Raw genomic sequence first — 23,263 nt, forward strand, 5'->3', positions numbered from 1 at the left:
TAATACTGGAGCTAGTAAGGTTCTGATATCACAGGTTCCAATCATTCACTTAGCTTAAGAAAATAATGTTGAGCCTGTTCTCAGTACTACATATTCCTGTGATACTGGTAAAGGATTCCAACCAGCCAAGAACAATTTAGCTAAATGATAAAAACAACAATTTCCTCTCTGCCTCCCTCATCAAGCATCTTTCAAAACTAGTTACCAACTCCTATTACCAATATTTCAGAGCTGGATTTGTTTTATGTTGACCCTGTACAGAGTGTATATCTATTTGAAAATTCATTGTGTATGACAGCACTTCTTTATTCAACAGGTCTCACTGCCTCTTTCAAGTTAGATTTTTTAATTCAGGTACTCAAGAGATTTTTTTTTTTTAAATCCAGTAAAGCCTGAACATTCTCTGCAACTACCTGCAAGGAGGTTGCAGTGAGATGGGGGTCAGTCTCCTCTCCGAAGTATCAGGTGATAAGATGAGAGGAATTTGCCTGAAATTGTGCCAGGGAAGGGTTAGGTTGGATATTATAAAAAATTTCTCTACTGAAAGAGTGGTCAGACATTGGAGTAAGTTGCCCAGGGAGGTGGTGGAGTCACCATCCCTGGAGGTGCTCAAAAACCATGTGGACGTGGCACTTTGGAACGTGGTTTAACGGTCACGATGGTGTGAAGTCAACAGTTGGATTCAATGATCTTTAGGGTCTTTTCCAACCAAGACAATTCTATGAGTCTATGATTTTCACTTGACAGCTCTCTCTTTTTGTATTTTATCAGCTGAAATGTTACTGTGTTCCAGTGTCATCTGTTCAAACAGGCTAAAGGCGATGAGTTCTATACAGTGACTACAAGACACCTATTAAAATCATTACTACTAACTGCTGTACAAGGGTGAAAGAGCAACAGGATCAGCATCGGGCCACACCAATTGCCAAATCTAAAAATCCAACCTCAGAATTGTATATGAATGATACTAGATGCACCAAGAAAGTGCTCATTTGGTATTCTCCAGCATTATTTCTGGAATCTCCACCCAGGGCAGAATCCTGCTTTAGTGAAATTAAATCCAAGACAAGTATGACAAATTCTTGTGGTTCTTTCATTTCAGGACTGTGCATGATTATACCCTTGACTAGTAGAGTCATAGAATCATACAAGTGTTTTGGTTGGAAAAGACCACTAATATCATCAAGTCCAACTGTCAACCTAAGGCAACCATGGCCATTAAACCATGTCCCAAACTGTCACATCTACTTAGTGTTTTAAACATCTTCAGGGATGATGACTCCACACCTCCCTGGGCAGCCTCTTCCAATGCCTGACCTGTCTTTCAGTAAAGAAATTTTTCCTAATAACCAACCTAAATCTTCCTTGGCACAGCTTCAGGTTGTTTCCTCTCATCCTATCACCTGATACTAGGGAGAAGAGACTGACCACCTCCTTACTCCAAAATCCTTTCAAGTAGTTCTAGAGAGCAAAGAGGTCTCCCCTCAGCCTCCTCTCCTCCAGGCTAACTAATCCCAGTTCCCTCAGCCACTCCTCACAAGACCTGTTCTCTAGACCCTTCACCAGCTTTATTGCCCTTTTCTGGACACAGTCCTGCACCTCAATGTTTATTTTGTAGTAAACAACACATACTATGTCTTTTTTGAGACAATCACAACACATTGAGAAGGAAAAATGCAGTCACAGGGCCTCTATTAGGGCATGTTTTGCAAGAGCTATTCTTTCAATTGTTTGCTATGAAAGATCTGTGATGCCAAGTAATTGAGCTGCATTTTGTCAGTCTGCAGTAGTTTAAATAAGCCTAATTCAGTGAAAGAGGACAGCAATTTACCCTGGGAGAGGGGATTTGGGCTTTTAGCTCTTTGGGAATGTCCTCCGAAGACAACATGTTGAAAGTAAAAATGTTTCCATCTTCACCGCAAGTCATCAGAAATCTGTCATCAAAACTAGGACAGATCCCTCGGATTTGGCCATGATCATTGTCATGTACATTGAGGCACCAGTATTCCTTCAGGGTATTCACGGAGACGTCTTTATCTTGGAGAGGATAAACACGCAGGGCACCATTCTGCATCCCACAGAACATCAGTTGTCTGCTGGTACTGTCAAATACACAACGAGAAACAGAAACAGCAGGGAACTTGTCACAAGGCCACAGCTCAAAATGTGACACTTGAAAAGAGCTAATCTAGTTTAATAAAAGCATTTTCCCCCAAATTTGTAAGCAGGGAGCAAAGCATTTTTGACCATTTAAAGTATGTGTGATACTAATACATCATTTTTTTTCAGGAATGTTACAGCCCTTATTGGGTATCATGGAAATGCTCTCAGTCCTGAGTTGGGCAGGTAGCAGACACCAGGTTCAGAGATAGAAGAGCAGTTTTCCCTCCCTGATCTTCATCTGGTATGAATGTGGTAAGCACAGCCATCTGTAGATTAAAGCCTGAACTAAACCTGCCTCCTTAGATGCAAAACTTACCAAGCCTTACAGGAAACCTAATACTGGGAGTCTGAAAACAGTCCACCCTTTTCATTCATACAGTTGAAAGGATGTCCTTGAGAAGTCTGTATTCTTTGCACAAGAGGGAGGAGACAATCCCTCCCTGTTGTCCTTGAGGGCTGTGTCCTCTTTTTGGTAACTACTAAAAAGCATTGCTGTTCCGGTGATCACATTTTACAGAGACTTCTAATGGTTCTTCTAGAGATCTACAATCTAGGATGTTTGAATCCTAGAATCAGTACTTAATTAGAAATCAGATGTTTTAATCTTTAAAGGGCTTTTAGAATTATTCTGTCACACACAATGCCCAACCATGTCCACTAGAAATTTGAAGTGAATAAGAGAGACTTCCTGCACAGAGGAGTTGAGCCACAATCAAGAAGGGACAAAGCAGTGTACCATCCTCCCTTCAAAATCCAGTTTCACCAAGCTTTATCCCAAAGCTACTTGTTAAACTACAACATTTTACCTGAAGGAGATTTGGTGGATGGGATTGTCATCAGTGTCCTCAATAGGAATCACTTCAAAGGGTTCATCTTTCCTGTTTACAGGGTTGTCTTGGTGACCATTTGAGAATTCACAATGATAGAGGAACCCTGAGTCATACCCACCCTGAAGAAGAGAAGGGCCATAGAGAAATGGTGACAAGAGAACACTGAAGCAGATGACAGGTAAATGGAATTTTCAGACTAATTCTTCCTTTCCTCAGGATCCATACAAGTTAGAAAATGTTGCTTCCAAACATCTAGAGATCCTGTTTACCCCCAGAGAAAAATCTATCATGATCATTGGCATTACAAGCCATCCTACCAATATGTTAAGATTCTAGTTTCTACTCGTGAGAGAACAGCTTAGTCTTTGTGCTCAGTCAGGCATCACCAAGAAGTGTACCTACTGGAAATTTACTGAGCAATCTGAATTGGAGTGGCACTAATGGTTTAATTCACAAAAAACACTGAAACTGTCAACTGTGAAGGGAATTCCATGTCCTTGAGTTAGCAGGTTTCCACTTTCTCAGGCACCAAGATGGGAAGGCCATGCTGCCACACATCTTGCAATCACATCAACATGAAACAAAAAATTATTTACCAAGGAAAGCCAAAATTTTCCTGGTGATGAGTAAAATCCACAGAGGATAGGACTTGGCTCCTCTGGCATGTAGAGAGGTGGCAATGGCTCTTCTTCAGGTTTCTTTTCAGATTCTTCTTTTATCTCCATTCCCATCTCCAGTTGCTGCTTTATCCATTCAAGCTTTGCTTTCTCCTTCTCCTGCTTTTCTTTCTCTCTTCGTGCAATCTCCTCTTCCAGCTATCACAACAAGGAGAGAAACGGGCATGAAACCAAGGCACTCCACACAGGACTGACTAAAGGAGTCACATAAACTAATGGTGTTACAACATTAAAAGAAAAACCAGAAACATATGACTGCTGTAAAAAAACCCCAACATTCCATGCTTGACTCAAAGTGACTGTGTGAGTGTCCAAAGAGACTTCCTACAGGACTAACACCAACCACATGAAACATACTTTTTCTGAAAGTGACAAGGAAAATACTTCAAGAACAGACATGCAACACTGCCTTTCCCTTTCACTAATGCTATCTTTAAATTCTAATCAAAAGGCACATCATGCTTTCAGTGTGTATGTTCTATTTGAATCAACAAATAACAACCTGTAATTTCAAAGGTTGAAACTCAGCCACAAACAGACTCCACCTGGCCTTCCCCTTTGTCCTGGCCTGAGTTAGAACAAAACTGTTTGGTGATTTTACTTTTCAGCTCAGTCTCTTCTCAGTGATTGCACTTTCTGAAAGTAACAGTACAGAGTCTGCTTCTAGGAGTGATAATGCTTTGATGGTTACAGTCAGTATCAGGGATTGGTGTGCAAGCCAAGGTAAATCTTTTGTGCCATGCTGGAGGGTAGCGGGTAAAATATTGGACATGTGGGGAAGAGTGGACAGGACAGGTGACCCTAAACTGACCAACAAGATATCCACATGAGTACAATGTATTCAGTAGAGAGCTGAAGGAACACAAGGATCAAGATCTCTGCTTCAACAGCTGGCATCCAAGGAGGACTCTGCCTGTTTTGCCTTCAATCCCAATCCATGACTTCCTGAATCCAGTTCCAGAATCCAGCTTCTGAATTCAGTTCTCATCTGCTTAGTCCAGTCTGGGACTTCTGCCACAGCATCAATGGTGATGGGGATGAAATTACCATCAGGGATGCTGGATTCAGTATTGGGTTTATATATATTTCATTTTATTATTATTATTTTCACTGAAGTAGATTTAATTTTCTTTTACAATCTATAAGTCTCTCTCTCTTACTCCCTTTCTTCCTCTCTTGGGGAAGGAAGAGAAGTTAATAGAGAGTGTCTGTCACTCATTTAGTGACTGGCCCAGCCCTAACCCTTCACAGAGACACAGAATAGCCTTGGTTGGAAATGACCTCTAAGATCATCAAGTCCAACCACCAACCTAACACCACCATGGCCATTAACCACACCCCAAAGTGCCATATCCACATGTTTCTTGAACACCTCCGGGGACAGTGACTCCATGTGGTAGTTTTAGGCTATGCCTTTAAAATTTAGCTGCTCTTGTCCCAGACATTTATCCAATGAATTTGTTTAGAATAATCTTTTGTTTTCCTTTTTACACCCCATAGTGATTTATTTATACCCTCTACTTTCCTGCTTGAAATCTGCAGCTGAATTTTAAAGGCATAGCCTAAAAGTACCACACTTTAGCACCTCGACACCCTTTTAAAAGCTGGGCAAAAATCCTGTGATGCAATACAATGATGAGAAACTTTTTTTGGGGTAGTTTTGTCCTCTGGCACATGAAGAACATGAAATTCCTCTACAGAAGAGTTCTTTACCTTGATTCGAGACTTAATACTAGAAAAATGGAAGTACTGCGTGGGCAAGTTTTTGATTTGATAGGTGGATGATGTATCCTGTTCCTCAGGGCAAGGGGCAGGAACCTGGAGAGCAAAGCCATTCTCACAAAGGATGAGCAGAGTGCTCTTCACCTGCACAAAACCACAAAGAACACAAGTATAGGGCAGATGCATACACAGAATTAAGAGAAGCAGCAAAAAGTCACAAGATGCATAAACACAAAGCTGAGCTCCAGCCAGGAGGCACTCACTTGAACTATGCTCTTCTTTAAATGGACATCAGAAGCTGCTTTACACTCTGTAAGCTCAGCAAAGCTAAGGATCTGAAGAAGTCCTTGCCATATGCAAACCAGCTATCATTCTGGCAATGTCTATCTTGGAAGCAGCATGATTGTATTTTGGGAGTTTGGTTAAAGGATGAATCTGACCCAAAAGTTAGGAGCTGAGGTTTGTCTTGATCATTGCTTGGAAGTCCATGCATTTCTATCATAATAAATCCTATTTATCTTCAAGACTAGGCCTGGAATCTTGCCAAACACTATTTAGCTTTGAGTTTGTTTGTTCTTTGCTGGTACCTGCCAGGTTCTTTAAAAGGCAAAGTCAGGAACAACTATTTACTATTTGAGATTTTTAAAGGCAAATGTGTATTTAGTTCCAATTTTATTAAGAGGTCTGGAGGAAGGCTTAATTTATCTGACCAATCACTAAAAATGTGCAAAGGGGGCATATTACAGTTGCTATGGCAAGGTCAGCTAGAAATGGTATAGACTACAATAAACCAGGTTGGAAGAGACCTCAGAGATCATGGCGTCCAACCTATCATCCAACACCACCTAATCAACTAAACCATGCAACCAAGCACCCTATCAAGTCTCTTCCTAAACACCTCCAATGGTGGTTCTTACGTCTACAAAATCTCAGCCTTACAAATTTATTCATTCAATGTATAGTATTTAACCACTAAGGTGGGTTTTTAAAAGAGAAAAAAAAAAAGCAGTGTTAACACAAAGATATTTGTACTACGTTTAGCAAGTGTTCACATCTTGCAGTGGAGACCTGACACCCATAGACAAAGCTGCTCAGAGGAGACTTAACACATTAAAGAAATTCTGGGTGCCCTTTTACTAAGTAGGAATACCACCTCTTCCTCTGGGCCACTCAGTTTAAGAAGGACATCGAGGTACTTGAACGTGTCCAGAGAAGGGCAACGAGGCTGGGGGGAGGCCTTGAGCACAGCCCTGTGAGGAGAGGCTGAGGGAGCTGGGGTTGTTTAGCCTGGAGGAGGCTCAGGGGAGACCTCATTGCTCTCTACAACTACCTGAAAGGTGGTTGCAGCCAGGAAGGGGTTGGTCTCTTCTCTCAAGCAACCAGCACCAGAACAAGAGGACACAGTCTCAAGCTGCGCCAGGGGAAGTTTAGGCTTGAGGTGAGGAGAAAATTCTTCACTGAGAGAGTCATTCGTCACTGGAATGTGCTGCCCAGGGAGGTGGTGGAGTCACCATCCCTGGAGGTGTTCAAGAGGGGATTGGATGTGGCACTTGGTGCCATGGTTTAGTCATGAGGTCTGTGGTGACAGGTTGGACTCGATGATCTTTGAGGTCTCTTCCAACCTTGGTGTTACTGTGATACTCTGATAAGGACTCAAAATGCAACTGTCAGATCCAGATCTGTCACTCCTGCAGTAAGGTAAGATTTCATACCAGCAAGAGCTCTTTTGCCAGCACAGTTCTTGTCAGTTCCCATGAACAAGCAATTACCAGCTACACTTTTCCACTGTGCACCAGTATAATGTATCTTGCTGGCCACTTTGCATCTAAATATAACTAATAATCTTCCTTCTAAAAAAAAGAATACTGCACTAACCAAACTTTCAGATGTTACTCTAACTTTAAAGAATTTCTAAAATATCATTGAGAACCTATTTGATTATGCCACTGACACACTTCAAACACACAGACTGAATTCCAAGAAGCACCCAAAAGCTTTCTTAATATGGTCTGAAAGCTTTGCAAAAGCCTGTTTTAATATGAATAGAATGGAATAGAATAGAATTAACCAGATTGGAAAAGACCTCAGAGATCATCAAGTCCAACCTATCATCCAACACCATCTAATCAACTAAACCATGGCACCAAGCACCCCATCTCTTCCTAAACACCTCCAGTGATGGTGACTCCACCACCTCCCTGGGCAGCGCATTCCAATGGCCAATCACTCTTCCTGTGAAGAACTTCTTCCTAACATCCAGCCTAAACCTCCCCTGGCACAGCTTGAGACTGTGTCCTCTTGTTCTGGTGCTGGTTGCCTGGGAGAAGAGACCAACCCCCACCTCTCTACAACCTCCCTTCAGGTAGGTGTAGAGAGCAATAAGGTCTCCCCTTAGCCTCCTCTTCTCCAGGCTAGGCAACCCCAACTTCCTCAGCCTCTCTATGAAGAACATGGCTAGAGTTCATTGGAAGTTTTCAAAATGACATTTTTCACTCTGTAGGGAAGGAAAGAAAACCTACATTACTCACTTGAGAAGGTGGAGACCACTGTAATGCCTGTACAGGCCCAGGGACATAGATGAATCCAATTGGCCCATATTCATCTTCAACATCAAAAAAGAAAACAGTTTTGTCTTTACTCTGAGGAAAAACAAACAAACAAACAACAAAGATGATGACTGAATCAAAGCTGACTGAAAATCTGAATACCCTAAGAACCATGCCCTGCTGGAAAGCAGATCCATGGTGAAATGGAGTTGTAGTATCACGGTATCACTAAGGTTGGAAGAGACCTTGAGGATCATCGAGTCCAACCTGTCACCACAGACCTAGTGAACTGCAAGTTCTCCATGGCAGAGCAATGTGCCCTTGTGGCCAAAAGGGCAAATGGTATCCTGGAGTGCATCAAGAAAAGTGTGTCCATCAGGTCTAGGAAGGTTCTTCTCTCCCTCTATCAGGCATTGCTCCCATCTTGGTGCAGGACCTTGCACTTTGCCTCATAGAACCTCATAAGGGTCTCTTCAGCCCACCTCTCCAGCCTGTCCAGGTCCCTCTGGGTGGCATCCCACCCGTCAATCTTATCAACCTCTCCACTCAGCTGCAAATTTGCTGAGAGTGCACTCAACCTCACTGCTGATATATCATTAAACTACTAGATATCACTACACTAATTCCAAAATGAACCAAATCCATCTTCAAGGGGATTACATTATACATAGAATAAACCAGGTTGGAAGAGACCTTCAAGATCATCACGTCCAACCCATCAACCAATCCAACCCACCTAAACAACTAACCCATGGCACCAAGCACCCCATCAAGTCTTCTCCTGAAAACCTCCAATGACGGCGACTCCACCACCACACAGGAAAGTCCAGTAAGTCACAAAATTAGTGGAATGAATTGCATGGTTGCTTTCCTTCAGAAAACAAACCTGAGTCCAAACAGATCTTTCTTTTTCCCAGGCACTGCTGTGAACTACAAGAAGCCATCCACAGCACTAAAAGAAGTAGAACTGTGTTGTCAGGAATATGTCTTTAAATAAGCTTGTAGCTTAATAAAAATAACCAAAGGAAGTGATACAGACCCCTGTAGCAAGCACATTTCCATGTTGTTCATATGCCAGGGCAGTAACTGCAGCAGTATGAGGTTTGAAAGCTTGTTTCAGATTTATCTCTGCATTCTCTGTCTTGCTGTATGCTGCAAGAACAGACAGTCCTTTGGGATCATAAACTTCAAGTATGCGGACAACTCCATCGTCAAAGCCCACAGCGATTATACTTCCTTCAGGATTTACCTTTCAGTGAAAGAATGAAGACAAAAAAAAAAATCACAGTGTACATAGAATCATAGAATCAATAAGGTTGGAAAAGACCTCTAAGATCACCAAGTCCAACCTGTCACCCTCATGACTACTAAACCATGGCTCCAAGTGCCACGTCCAATCCCTTCTTGAACACCTCCAGGGCTGGTGACTCCACCACCTCCCAGGGCAGCACATTCCAATGGCCAACAACTCTCTCAGTGAAGAACTTTCTCCTCACCTCGAGCCTAAACTTCCCCTGGCACAGCTTGAGACTGTGTCCTCTTGTTCTGGTGCTGATTGCCTGGGAGAAGAGACCAACCCCCTCCTGGCTACAACCTCCCTTCAGGTAGTCTCCCCTGAGCCTCCTTTTCTCCAGGGTAAACAATTCCAGCACCTGAGAGCTTAGAATCTCTATGGCACATGCTCTGGTGTTACCCTTTAACTCCTTTTTCATGGAAGTGTTGCTAAAGCACAAAGAACGTTTCTTACATGGGAAATGTTGTTTGTTCTCTCTAATATGCTGCTGTAAAGGGAATGGCAGGACTAGGGGTTATTTTTTTGACTGTTTTTTCTTTTTACTGACAGCATGCCACTGAAACTGAAAATGTTAATGAGGATGTGGCTGAAATGTCTGAGGAAAAGGTCATTCATACTGACACATGGATATATCAGGAGCTGCTTCTTAAGGAGAAGAGTTGAAACTCAAAAAGCTAATTATTGTATTATCCTGAACATAATAATGGGCATCAAATTGGGCTGGACCACCTCTTCTACAAAGACAAGCTGAAAGAGTTGAGGCTGTTCAGCCTGGAGAAGAGGAGGCTCTGAGGAGAACTTACTTCAGTATCTGGAGGGGACCTACAGGGAGGCTGGGGATTGACTGTTCAGAAGGGCTTGTAATAATGGGACAAGAGGCAGTGTTTGTAAACTGGAGGAGGGTAGATTTAGGTTAGACAGTAGGAGGGATTTCTTTACAATGAGAGTGGTAAAACACTGCAACAGGCTGCCCAGGGATGTGTTTGAGGCCCCATCCCTGCAGACAGGTGTATGACAGCATCGATCACTAAATGACAAGAGGAGTCATTCAGGCACCTCAAATGTACGGCTCTGTATTTGACTCCCTTCATTAATTCCATATCTTTCCTCTAGTAGGGAGCCAGCACTACAGATGTGGCTTCTCCAGTGCTGAGTAAAGAGGAAGGATCACCTCCCTTGATCAGCAGGAACACATTCCTAATGTAGCCCAGGATGCTGATGGACTTCTCTGAGTGCATTGCTGGCTCATGGTAAGCTTGGTGCCTCCGAGGATTCAAGATCCTTCTCTGCAGAACCGACTTCCAGCTGGTAGGCCACCAGGTCATACTGGTGCCTGGGGCCTGCCTACACAGACACAGGACCTGGCAATTCCCCTTGCTAAATTCCATGAGATTCTCCCTCAGCCCAGTTCTCCAGATCCCCTTGAAGGGCAGCACAACCTTCTAGAGTGCCAGCTCCTCCTTTCATATTTGCATAATCTGCAAACCTGGTGAGGGTACACCCTGTTCCAGTGTCCAGGTAATGGAGAATATTGGCACCCATAATGACCCTTAGGGTACACCACCAGAGACTTGCCTCTAACTAAACTTTCTGTTGCAGATCCTACCACCTGGGCACCAGCCACTTAGGCAGTTTTAACTCCATGTCACTGTTCACTTATCTAACCTGTAGGTTACTGGCCTGCCTATGAAGGTACTATGTTGTACCAATGCTTCAAAGTGTGTTGGATGAATTTTTCTTAGTTTAGTAATCCTAAACTATGGGTAAGTATATACTGGGATTTTAAAATGCAGCCAGGTAGACTAAGTCCATGTGACTCCCTGGTTCAAGGACAGGGACTTGATGGAGTGGGTACAGAAAAGAGCTGCAAAGATGATTAGGGGCTGGAACATCTCACTTATGAGGAAAGACTGAGAGAATTGGGTCTTTTTAGTCCCAAAAAGATTAGATTGAGAAAGGATCTCATAAATGCTGACAAATACTTAAAGGATGGGTGTCAGGAGGATGGAACCAGTCTTTTTCCAGTGGTGCCTAAAGACACAACACAGGGTAATGGGGGACATAAGAAGTTACACCTAAACATGAGGAGGTACTTCTTTAATTTAATGGTGACAGAGCACTGGAACAGGCTTCACAGACAGGTGGTGGTGTCTTTATCTCTGGAGACATTCAAAACCCACCTGGGTGTGTTCCTGTGTGATCTCTAGGTGAACCTGCCTGGGCAGGGACATTGGACTCCATGATGTCTAGGAATCACTTCCAACACCTACCCCTCTGTGATTCTACGTCATTTTTTAGGTCTTCAGAGTATTTGTAAAACTGAACTGAGTCGGTTTTGTAATGATGTACCATTTATTGTGGCAGTCAGCTTACCTCTTGAATACATAGATTATCACCTAACAGCATCCCTGAAAGTCTGCATGGCCAGAATTACAGTTGTGAGAGCACTGTCCTAGTGTTACCCTTGCCTTGGAAATTCAAGTAAGCACTAGTCTCCATAAATTTGCTTATAATTAATGCACCAGGCTTGCTATGTTTCCTCAAGAAGGTAATTAGACACTATTTTAATTACAATTAGCAAATATGTCTAAAAGTGATAGACTCCACACTCCAAAAATGATCAGTTCTGGCAAGAGTTTCCTATGATTTATCTCTGAATGTTTGTGGACTGTCTGGGCTGTCATTTCAAAATGTGTTAACTAACTCATGCTAATTGACAATTACTCTGTGTGGGTTACATAGAAGCTGTTAGTCTATAAACTAAGGCTGCTTCCTGCACACTGCACACTGAGAGTGGATTTTTAAATCTCAGGAAAACAAAATAAAATCCCTGGTAACCCATGGTAAATTCAAACTGTACACATCCTATATGCAAACTGTATGCATACTATTGCACAAACCTGTACATACATACTACCACAGTAAATTCTGTGATGGCCATGGTGAGCAAACATTCTTGGTGCTGGAAGGTTTATAGGTCCTGCAGGCATTTCTATTAACTCACTAGCACAAACTCACCACAGTGGGTGCCCATGTCAGTGCTGTTCCTCCTTGTGTGAACTTCATTTCACTCACTTGTCTGTCGCTGATGAAATCATAGATACGAACTGTCCCTGTGTGGAAAGGAGACAGTAAGAATTCATTTCTTGAAATATCTCTGACATGTTAAAATTTGTGGAGAAAATGTCTATTTATTTGAATTAAAAGCTAGATAGAATGTTATTACTTTTACTGAGTATCAAATGCCTGCCTGGGAGGACTGATGGTTATAGAATACCACAGGTAGCATGGGCCTCATGAAGAAAACATAAGCGTTGTTCACTCTTCAGCTTACACACTCAGAAGGGTTACTGGGGCTGAGGGTTGTAATAAGAAGTTCCATGCTCACTAGCATGTGTAATTTTCAATAATCATAGAACTGTGGCAAAGTCAGGAAAACCTGTTAAGGGTTACTGTACAGTAAGAACTGTAAGGAACATCTGTACTGACAACATAGGAAAACCTGAGATTGCCATGGGAGGAAAATACTTAAATGGATGAAAATGGGAGATTATCCAAAGAAAAGCCAGTTTCACCAGAGGTGAAATTAACAGATTTGTAGACACACATATTGGTCTGCATAAAATAACATTCCAGCTGGCATATATCCTAAGTGTCATTTGCTCAACTGGTAGAAGTTTGTCTTGAGGCTAGATGAGCATATACATTGTATAACACAGACAAATGACAAGATACTGCTGACAAGAATTGAGTTAAAGCCCTTGCAGCATTTTCTGAGAAGTGTCAATGACACTGATAATGTTCTGGACAGTGATTCTTCCTTCACAGAATGATAAAGCCAATTGTGAGAGGCCTGAAGTGCCATATATTAAGTAAGTTAAATAAACATACCTGTAATTAGACATTAGCTGTTGGTGAAAGCATGATAGCTATTGCATTTACTAAGAAAGCCACAGATGTTGGTATTCACAATGACTTATACAATGATAGTGTTATATGCAATTCCTCAAAAAAACCCAAACAAATCCCACCACTTATCAATCCAAAGCCTTGTCCACAAGTGTTCTTATGCAAACCAAAGGTTTCATCTTTTCAGCCATTTCTTCAGAAAGAAGGGAATTTACTAAGTTTCCCATTAGAATTTCCACTCATTGAAGTCACAAGCTTAGAAGATGAAGCAGTCTTAATGCATTATTGCAAAACATTAATGATTTGTCTTAATTATGGAGAAGAGGAGGCTCAGAGGAGACCTTAGTGCTCTCTACAACTACCTGAAGGGAGACTGTAGCCAGGTGGGGGTTGGTCTCTTCTCTCAGGCAACCAGTATCAGAACAAGAGGACACAGTCTCAAGCACTGCCAGGGGAGGTTTAGGCTGGATGTTAGGAAGAAGTTCTTCATCGAAAGAGTGATTTACCATTGAAATAGGCTGCCCAGGGAGGTGGTGGAGTCACCATCCCTGGAGGTGTTCAGGAAGAGACTAGATGGGGTGCTTGGTGCCATGGTTTAGTTGATTAGATAGTGTTGGATGATAGGTTGGACTCGATCTCAAAGGTCTTTTCCAACTTGGTTAATTCTATTTTATCCATATTAAAACTGATTTTTGCAAAGCTTTCAGACCATATTAAGAAAGCTTTTGGGTGCTTCACTCTGTGTGTTTGAAGTGTGCCAGTGGCATACTCAAATAGATTCTCAATGATATTTTAGAAGTTTTATAAGGTTAGAGTAACATCTGAAAGTTTGGTTAGTCCAGTATTGGACTTGATGATCTCAAAGGTCTTTTCCAACCTGGTTAATTCTATTCTATTCTGGCACTTAGGAATAACAATTGTCTGTAAAATGACTTTTCAAGAGCAAATACACAACTTCAGTTTGAAAGAGAATTGTTCCAAACTAGGCATCATTGCTCTTAATAACCAATAATTAGTGGTATGACAAGAAAGAAACAGTGTACTTACGGTCAAGAGCAGTGGTGGCCATGAGGTATGTAATGGGAGAGACACTCATGGCCTCAATCCTTCCAGAATGAAAGGTATACAGGCACTCTGCATCCTGGGCCTGCAATGCAGAGAAGAACAGAAGTTCTGCTATGGGCATTGGAAGAGGTTGCCCCATCCCTGGAGGTATTCAAGATATGTTTGGACATGGCAGTTCAGGACATAGCTTAATGGCTATGGTGATCTTAGGTTGATGGTTGGAATCAGTGATCTTAGAGGCCTTTTCCTACCAAAACCATTCTGTGATTCTATGATTCTGGAGCTGCACTTGCAAGGTATTACTAGACAGGCCTACAGCAAACCTGAAAAATCTAGGCAGGTGCTATTTGGGTGAACAAAATTTTGCATGCATGAGGTACCTACATGCAATGCCCATTTTTTAAACTTATTTTTGTATGTTCATAAGAAGATCAGAAGCAAAATTAGTGTAGGTATATTAAGATAATTTAAAAGCCCACCATTTTCTATGTGAAAATAAAAGGGAATCAGAATCACAGAATTACAGACTGGTTTGTCTTGGAAGTAACCTTTAAAGATCATCTAGTCCAAACCCCTTGCAGTCAGCAGGGACACCTGCAACCAGAGCACATTGCTCAGAGCTCTGAACAACCTGACCTGGAGTGGTTCCAGGGATGGAGCATCTACCATCTCTCAACACTGGCACTGGCAACCTGAGCCAGTGTCTCACCACTCTCAAAGTAAAATATTTCTGCCTTTCATTAAGTTGTTTCAGGCTTGGAATTAGTATGTTTTAACAAAGAGATGTTGCTCTGAAGGCAAAGAAAATGCTTTCAAGCCTAGGGCTTATGCTGCCTGGGAAATACTTTCATCATACAAAAATTCTAGGTTTTGCTATGCACTCTTTGCATTAGTTTATAATATAGTATGCTTTAAACATCTTTCATTTACCATAAAAGTCTTGGAAGATAATTTTACCTGTTATCAAATTCCTTTATACACTCAAAAAATTGTTCCCATTTATGTTTGGGAGCAAAAGTTAAATGCTCCTATTTTAACCACCATGTATTTCTCCATCAAAAACATTTCCAGCAGTATAATTAGAACCTAACAGGATAAAACATGTGAAGTACATCTCATCTTCTTGTTTTTTCCTAGTTCTTTATGCCATTTAGAGACAACAGTAGGGATTGCTCAAACACCTATCTAGATAGTACATATCAATACTCCTTGAACTCATTTCCTGCATCTATACAACTTTTAGCACCACTTCAGGAGAATAAACTCCTTAAAGTAACTTGAATTTGGCAGCCAAAATGCCAGGAATCAAAAATCAAACCCTATAGAATTATTACAATCAATAACATCATGCAAATAATTTAATGGGGTGGGGAAGTATGTTTCAATGCTAAAATCCTGCAGCTTCAAGGAATTACAGGCCTGTCAGCCTGACCTCAGTGCCAGGCAAGATTATGGAACAGGTCATCTTGAGTGCAATCACACAGCACTTACAGGATGGCCAAGGGATCAAGCCCAACAAGCATGGATTTAGGAAGGGCAGGTCCTGCCTCACCAACCTGATCTTCTTCTATGATCAGGTGAACCGCCTGGTGGATGTGGGGAGGCCTGTGGATGTAGTCTACCTGGACCTCAGCAAGGCCTTTGACACTGTCCCCCACAGCAAACTCCTGGCCAAGCTGTCAGCCCATGGCTTGGACAGGAACACACTGCGATGGGTTAGGAACTGGCTGGAGGGACGAGCCCAGAGAGTGGTGAGGGGTTTGGAACACAAGCCCTATGAGGAGAGGCTGAGGGAGCTGGGGTTGCTTAACCTGGAGAAGAGGAGACTCAGGGGTGACCTTATTGCTCTCTACAACTACCTGAAGGGAGGTTGTAGACAGGCAGATGTTGGTCTCTTCTCCCAGGCAGCCAGTACCAGAACAAGAGGACACAGTCTCAGGCTACGCCAGGGGAGGTTTAGGCTGGATGTCAGGAAGAAGCTCTATACAGAGAGAGTGATTGCCCATTGGAATGGGCTGCCTGGGGAGGTGGTGGAGTCACCATCACGAGAGGTGCTCAGGAGGAGACTTGATGGGGTGCTTGGTGCCATGGGTTAGTTGTTTAGGTGGGTTGGATTGGTTGATGGGTTGGACACGATGATCTTGAAGGTCTCTTCCAACCTGGTTTATTCTATTCCATTCTATTCTATTCTATTCTAAAACACAAACTTCATTGCAGATGCATCCAGCACAGCTAAAGGAAGCTATTGCCAAGAATTCAGAAGAAAAACAAACCAAACCTACTGTATTTTGAAAAGACAAATCCAGCTTCCAGATTTTTCCACTGGTGTCCTGAAGAAGAAAAAGCAAAACATGTAACTTGAATATTTGCAAACTGAATTTGAAAATAAAGCTGCCCAAGGTGGCTCCTTAAAAATTCCCTAATGATTGTCACTGTGAAACTGAAATGTGGTTATCTTGGTCCTGTTATTATATAGTTCTAGTTCTGAAAGCCATAGCATAGTTCTGAATAGTATAGCATAGTTCAGTTGGAAGGGATCTACAATGATCATCTAGTCCAACTTCTGGACCACTTCAGGCCTGACCAAGTTAAATCATGTTGTTAAGGGCATTCACAGAGAGCAGCAGGTTGGAAGGTCATCTTGTCCAAACCCCTTGCAGTGAGCAGGGACACCTCCAACTAGATCAGGCTGCCCAGGGCAACATCAATTTTATCCTGTTCCAGTATTTTACCACTCTCATTGTAAAGAAATTCCTCCTTATGTCCAACCTGAATCTACCCTGTTCCAATATAAATAACCTTGCTCCTCATCCTGTCACACCAAGCCCTTCTAAACACTCAATCCCTAGTCTTCCTGAAGGCTCCCTTCAGATACCGAAATGTAGATATAAGGGCTCCCCAGAGCCTTCTCTTCTCCAGGCTGAACAACCTCAACTCTCTCAGCCTGTCTTTGTAGGAGAAGTTCTCCAGCCCTCTGATCATCTTTATGGCCCTTCTCTGGACCTGCTCCAGTAGGTCCATGCTTCTCTTGCGTTGGGGGCCCCAGAGCTGTACACAGTACTTCAAGTGAGGTCTCACCAAAGCAGAACAGAGGGTCAGAATCACACCTCTCTGGCCACTGCTGGCCACAATCTGCTGGCCACTCTTCTTTTGATGCAGCCCAGGATGCCATTGGCCTTCTAGGCTGCAAGCACAGTGCTGGCTTGTGTCCAGCTTCTTTTACACTAGTATCCTCTAGTTTGTTTCTGCAGGGCTGCTCCCAATTTCATCATCACCCAGCCTGTACTGGTATCGGGGATTGCCCCAACCTAGGATCAGGACCTCGCACTTTGGCTCAGTGAACCTCATGAGATTGTCCTCAGCATTGTCCAAATGCTTCTGAAACACTGAAAGGCTGGGGGTATAAACCACCTCTCTAGAAAGCCTGTTTCAGTGTTTGAAAGAAGATTATCTGTCTATAAAACAATCAGATGTGGGTATACACACACATACATATATATCCAGAAGAAGACGGAATTCTAACAAAAGCAAACATGCTGATCTGTATTGTACTCCTGCTGTTACTCAACACTAACTCCCTCACTGAGTTTCTCCACAGAGAGGGATGTACTTACTGTGGTCTTACCTGAGCATACCAAACAGGCTCTCCATTGTCATAAGCTTTTGCCATGAAACTCAGACTCACATTCTTGCCAACCTCAAGTTCATTCATAGGCTCTACTTCCAGTAACCCTGTGTCATCCACAGAATCAGCAGCTTCTATTAATTTGAGGTCCCACAGCTTCATGGTGTCAGAGACATTAAAAAAAAAAAGGTTATGTTTTGATACACAATTAATATGGAAATTCAGAATTATGAGAAACCATGGAACACAGACTCTACAGGCAGAGTATGAAACCTGTCATATCTGCTTTGCTGCTTTGAATGCAACAGTGACATTCAGCAACTACTATCTGATATATTTGGGTGCAATGCAAAGTATATGTAGAAGTTCTCCATCCAATTCTGAAGCAATGTTAGTTAAATTCAGCCCTGGTACTACTAGCGCTACACATAGCAGAATGGGAGGGGCTGGAAGGCATCTCTGAAAATCATTGAGTCAAAGCAAGATCAGATAGGGCAGGTCACACAGGCATGTGTCCAGATGGGTCTTGAAAGTATCTAGAAAAGGAGACTCCACAACCTCTCTGGGTAGTGTGGTCCAGTGCTCCATCACCCTCACAGTAAAGAAGTTTTAACTCATATTGAGGTGGAACTTCCTGTGTTACAGTTTGTGTCTGTTGCCCCTCATCCTATCTTAGAGCACCACTGAAAAACAACTGGCTCCTTCTTCTTGGCACCCACCCTTCTCCAGGCTAAACAGCCCCAGGTGTCTCAGCCTTTCTTCATCATCCTCATAGTCTCTGTTTGACTCTTTCCAGTAGGTGCCTGTCTCTCCTGAACTAGGGAACCCGAAACCGGACACAATACTCAGAAATATAAACAGTAAAAGCTATCTGCCTGCTTTCAGCATTCCTCAGAAGAAAGAATGAGAAATCTAACACATCCATGTTCTGTTCTGTGGGATAAGGACAAGGAAACAGCCAGCACCCTGGTAACTAAGTGAATTTTCTTAATGGGATCATATCAATTTATAGAACACAACAACAGGAACTCCAGGGTGTTTGAAACACTCCACTGTCTATAGCACTCAGCTCCCTGTTGGTTATCTGAGTCTTCCACACATCAGCACAATACACATCATGTCTACCCTTAAAGAGAAGACAAACACAACTGAAAAGTCCTTGATAACTGAGAGGGGAGATCAGACATTGGTGGTATGAATATGGAAAACTTTATGACCTTAATTTATAGAATTATATCTTAACTTCCTTAACTTCTTAATTATTCCTGTATCTCACTCTATTAATCTGAGAGGCTAGTTAAGTTTTGTCATTATAATAATCTGAGCTTTCAAATACTCAGAAAATCAATTTCAAATATTGCTGTAGTTTATCCTTTGCAATAACACCAAGGCCTGAAAATTAAAGATTAACCAAAACTACAAGTGAAAAGAAAAACAGTTAGAATACAGGCAAGGACAAAGCTTCTAAAGAAATGACTGAAAATTATTTTGATTAGCTAGAGTAAAAAAACCATTTATTCAAACACAGACACTGTGGAGATGTGCTCTTATTCTATTAGTTCAAAAACATTCAGTCTCACAAAGAAACTGCATTGCAAAATTGCCTTCATAAATAAAGTCTGGTAAAGAAAATATGTAACATCTACCTGCAGACCACAGATTTGCACATCTCAAGGCAGAGCAGGAGAGCAACTCACCCGAATGAAGCCATCTTTTCCAATAGTGACAAGTCCACTTTCCTCCACAACTAACTGGCTGACAGGGCCACTGTGACAGGGCTTCTGTCCAGCTTGGCAGAGCTCTGCTTTAATGAGGTCCCCTTCCCAAAGAAGCAGGTTGCCCCACTCAGACCCAGAGATAACCTTCAATGCAAATGAAAATAGGCACATAAGCACCTACACTTCACTATGCAGAAACACTGGCAAGAATCATAGAATGGTTTGTGTTGGAAGGCCCCTTAAAGATCATTTAGTTCAAACCCCCCTGCCATGGGCAGGAACACCTTCCACTAAACCAGGCTGCTTAAGGCCCCATCCAACCTGGCCTTGAACAACTCCAGAGAGTGGACATCCATGACCTCCACAGGCTACCTGTTTCAGTGTCTCACCACCCTCACTGTAAAGAATTTCCTCTTAATATCCAGTTTAAATCTATCCTCCTCAAGCTTCACAGTATCACAGTATCACTAAGGTTGGAAGAGACCTCAAAGATCATCGAGTCCAACCTGTCACCACAGACCTCATGACTAAACCATGGCACCAAGTGCCATGTCCAATCCCCTCTTGAACACCCCCAGGGATGGTGACTCCACCACCTCCCTGGGCAGCACATTCCAATGGCAAATGACTCTCTCCATGAAGAACTTTCTCCTCACCTCGAGCCTAAACTTCCCCTGGTGCAGCTTGAGACTGTGTCCCCTTATTGTGGTGCTGGTTGCTAGAGAGAAGAGACCAACCCCTTCCTGGCTACAACCACCTTTCAGGTAGTTGTAGAGAGCAATGAGGTCACCCCTGAGCCTCCTGAGCTTCAATCCATTCCCTCTTGTCCTACTCACTACAAGCCCTTGCAAAAAGTCCCTCCCCATCATTTTTTTGTAGGCCCCCTTCAGCTGCTGGAAGGCCACTGTAAGGTCTCGCCAGAGCCTGCCTTTCTCCAGGCTGAATGGCCCCAACTCTCACAGCCTGTTCCCAATGGAGAGGTGCATTGAGGGTCTCATTCAAATAACTTTGAAGCAAATAGTAACTCTCCAACTTAGAAGGCTTTATATCAAAATCTGGGAGAGAGAACACAAAATCAGTTTAACTTTTTCTGACTTACCTTCCCGTCAGGCAGCTCCACGTAACCTATAATGTCAGTTACTGCTGTTTTCCCAAATCTGCCCAGAGCTCCTTGTAGCTTCAGACCAGTGAATGTGAGAGCCATCTTCCAGAACCTGAGTGCAGAAAAAACATCACTCTGACACAAGCTTTCCTAAACACACTCTTCCATCCCCTTCAGCCACTGCAATAATCTTCCCAGGGGTGCCTCTGAAGTAAGGCCTGCTCATTTATTATTCTTTTTCACAGGACATCCTGGCATTTCATTTTTAAAATCAGACAAAGCTTTTTAATTACACAAAAATTTCCCTATACTGTTCTCCATGAAGAAGTGAGGAAAAGCATTTGGAATGGGCAGAATGAACATTAAACTACTATTTAAAGCAAATAAGTGTAAAATGCATAGCTACAGCAAATACACTTACTTAGGGTTGCTGTCTTGAGCATATGATGCTCAACTTTGTAAATCTGAGGGGCTAAGGTCTTCACTGAATTTCATCTAAGTACCCCAGTGAACTTCCTCATTTTTGTAATTGTCAGGGGCAGACAAAATAGCATTCCTTGATGGTCCATGTTTGCTAATGATACATTCCTGTTAGTCATCACATAATATACATTAATCCTTATCAGTAAACCTACCTAATGTGTCCTGATCCAGATGTAATGAGTTGTTCTTCATTATAGGTGGAAAATGAGACCCTGTAAACATCCTGTGAAAAAGCTTTTGACCTCAACACTATCTTTTCTTGTTTCCAGTCCCAGATAGTCAGCATGTAGTCAGGGCTGCTCCCAACACTGGCCAGTAAAGTGCCAGCATTGCTGAAATCCCCAAAAACATAGGCTTCCTCTGTTCCACCTGAAGAAATATACAAGACTTCATGCACACACAGAAAAGAGGAAGACACAATAGCAAAATCTACATAGAAGAAGATCAACTTTGACTGCAATTTTTTTTTCAATAGGTAAAAGCTCTCAGTTCACTATTTCTGCTAAATGTTTCCTCCCATGCAATAATTATAAAGCTTGAAACCAGTGTTTTCTATTTTGATTTCCTCCTAAACCTCTAAAGTGACCAACTTCTCCATCTGCTGGGATCTATAAACACTGGTGGTTTTTTGTGTAATGTGAAAATAGAACTTCTTACAGTACCTCGCAGTATCCTGTAGGGCCTGAGTGAAGGGTAGTCATAGATGATGAGGTTTGGCTTCTTGCCTTTTTCTCCTGCTGCAAAGTACTGCTTAGTAGGGTGTGCCTTGGAGAAAAGCAAAAGTCCCATTGCATGCTGTAATGACAGCTTTGACTCTATTCTGCTAGTTATGAGTAATAACTAAATTGCACTTACTGACTCATTAGACAAAAGATCATGCCATAAATAGCAGATTTCTGAACCGCCAATCTGTTGCTCAATATCAGAATGAAGCTACTACGTGCACAGAATGGTGTTTTGGACATACAATGCACAGCCATGACAAACTGTGAAATAATTTGCTTTATCATGCATTCTTCTACTATTCCTACCTCATTCAACCCAGTAGTTGATCTTTCCATGAGCAGCATTTCTGTCAGCAGCCATCTACTTCAGCAGACAGCTTCAGGAAAGCCGTTCTGAATGACGTTGCTCAGAAGACATAAAAATGTACCATGACTCCCCACAAAAGGCTGCTTACAATGGAGCAGAACGGTCCAAGGCTGATATTCTGAAAGCCTTGCTCACAAGGAATGCCACTGAGAGACAGTAGAGCCCTTCACAGGGTAAGGTGCTTCAAAGGCAGAGGAAGCCTTTGAGAGTCCAAGTTCTTGGTAGTATCTATGATTCTGTAATCATAGAACTCTTGAGGTTGGAAGAGACCTTAAAGATCATCAAGTCCAACTGCTTGCCTAGAGCTCACGATCCCACCACTACTGCTAAGCTACTACCACTACACCACTTCCCTCAGTACCACATCCACATGTCTTTAATACTTCCAGAGATGGAGACTCCATCACCCTCATGGAAAGGCTGTTCTAATACCTGATAAACCTTTCTGTGAAGAATTTTTTTCTTAATATCTGACCTGATTTTGTTAGAGTGAAACCAGATACTTTTTATCTTCATAAAGGGCTACAGGGATGATTAAGGGACTGGCACATCTGTCTTATGAGGGAAGGCTAAGAGACCTGGGGCTGTTCTGTCTGGAGAAGAGAAGGCTGAGAGGAGATCTTAATAATGTCTATGAATATGGGTGGGTGTGAAGAAGAAGGGACCAGTCTCTTTTCAATGGTGTCCTGTCACGAGACAAGGGGCAGTGGATACGAACTGGAACATACCAAGTTCCACCTCAACATGAGGTAAAAATTCTCTCCTGTGAGGGTGCTGAAGCACTGGAATAGGCTGCCCAGAGAGGTTTCAGAGTTTCCTTCTCTAGAAGGAAAATAGGAATGTAGAAGCCAAAATAGGAATGTAATAAACACTAATCCCAGCTGACACCTGTCAGTCCTTCAAGGTATCTGTGCCTGGGCCTCAGGTATGTAGATACTTGTCCTCTGCCAATCATGCTGACAGGCCGAGTAGCCCACACGGCAGAGTCCACATATCCCCCTAATCAATATCACACTTTCTTATGCATATGTATGTGC

At 42.5% G+C, this 23,263-nt stretch overlaps 1 protein-coding gene across 1 annotated transcript in view; it reads right to left on the reverse strand.

Moving 5' to 3' along the window:
- The window catches only part of CFAP44 (cilia and flagella associated protein 44), a 55,077-nt gene that overhangs the window by 21,299 nt on the left and 10,515 nt on the right, over positions 1-23,263 (reverse strand). Inside the window, exons 5-18 of the mRNA XM_054163902.1 lie at positions 21,797-21,899; positions 21,287-21,503; positions 20,649-20,763; positions 19,529-19,693; positions 17,832-17,987; positions 16,489-16,536; positions 14,189-14,288; positions 12,251-12,345; positions 8,978-9,187; positions 7,921-8,031; positions 5,384-5,536; positions 3,590-3,808; positions 2,970-3,112; positions 1,832-2,102 (exon numbers count right to left, since the gene is read on the reverse strand). Coding sequence (XP_054019877.1) covers positions 1,832-2,102; positions 2,970-3,112; positions 3,590-3,808; positions 5,384-5,536; positions 7,921-8,031; positions 8,978-9,187; positions 12,251-12,345; positions 14,189-14,288; positions 16,489-16,536; positions 17,832-17,987; positions 19,529-19,693; positions 20,649-20,763; positions 21,287-21,503; positions 21,797-21,899 — 2,106 coding nt within the window. The remainder of the gene's footprint in view (positions 1-1,831; positions 2,103-2,969; positions 3,113-3,589; positions 3,809-5,383; positions 5,537-7,920; positions 8,032-8,977; positions 9,188-12,250; positions 12,346-14,188; positions 14,289-16,488; positions 16,537-17,831; positions 17,988-19,528; positions 19,694-20,648; positions 20,764-21,286; positions 21,504-21,796; positions 21,900-23,263) is intronic.

This window comes from Dryobates pubescens, chromosome 8, assembly GCF_014839835.1.
Source record: "Dryobates pubescens isolate bDryPub1 chromosome 8, bDryPub1.pri, whole genome shotgun sequence".
Classification (NCBI taxonomy): Eukaryota; Metazoa; Chordata; class Aves; order Piciformes; family Picidae; genus Dryobates; species Dryobates pubescens.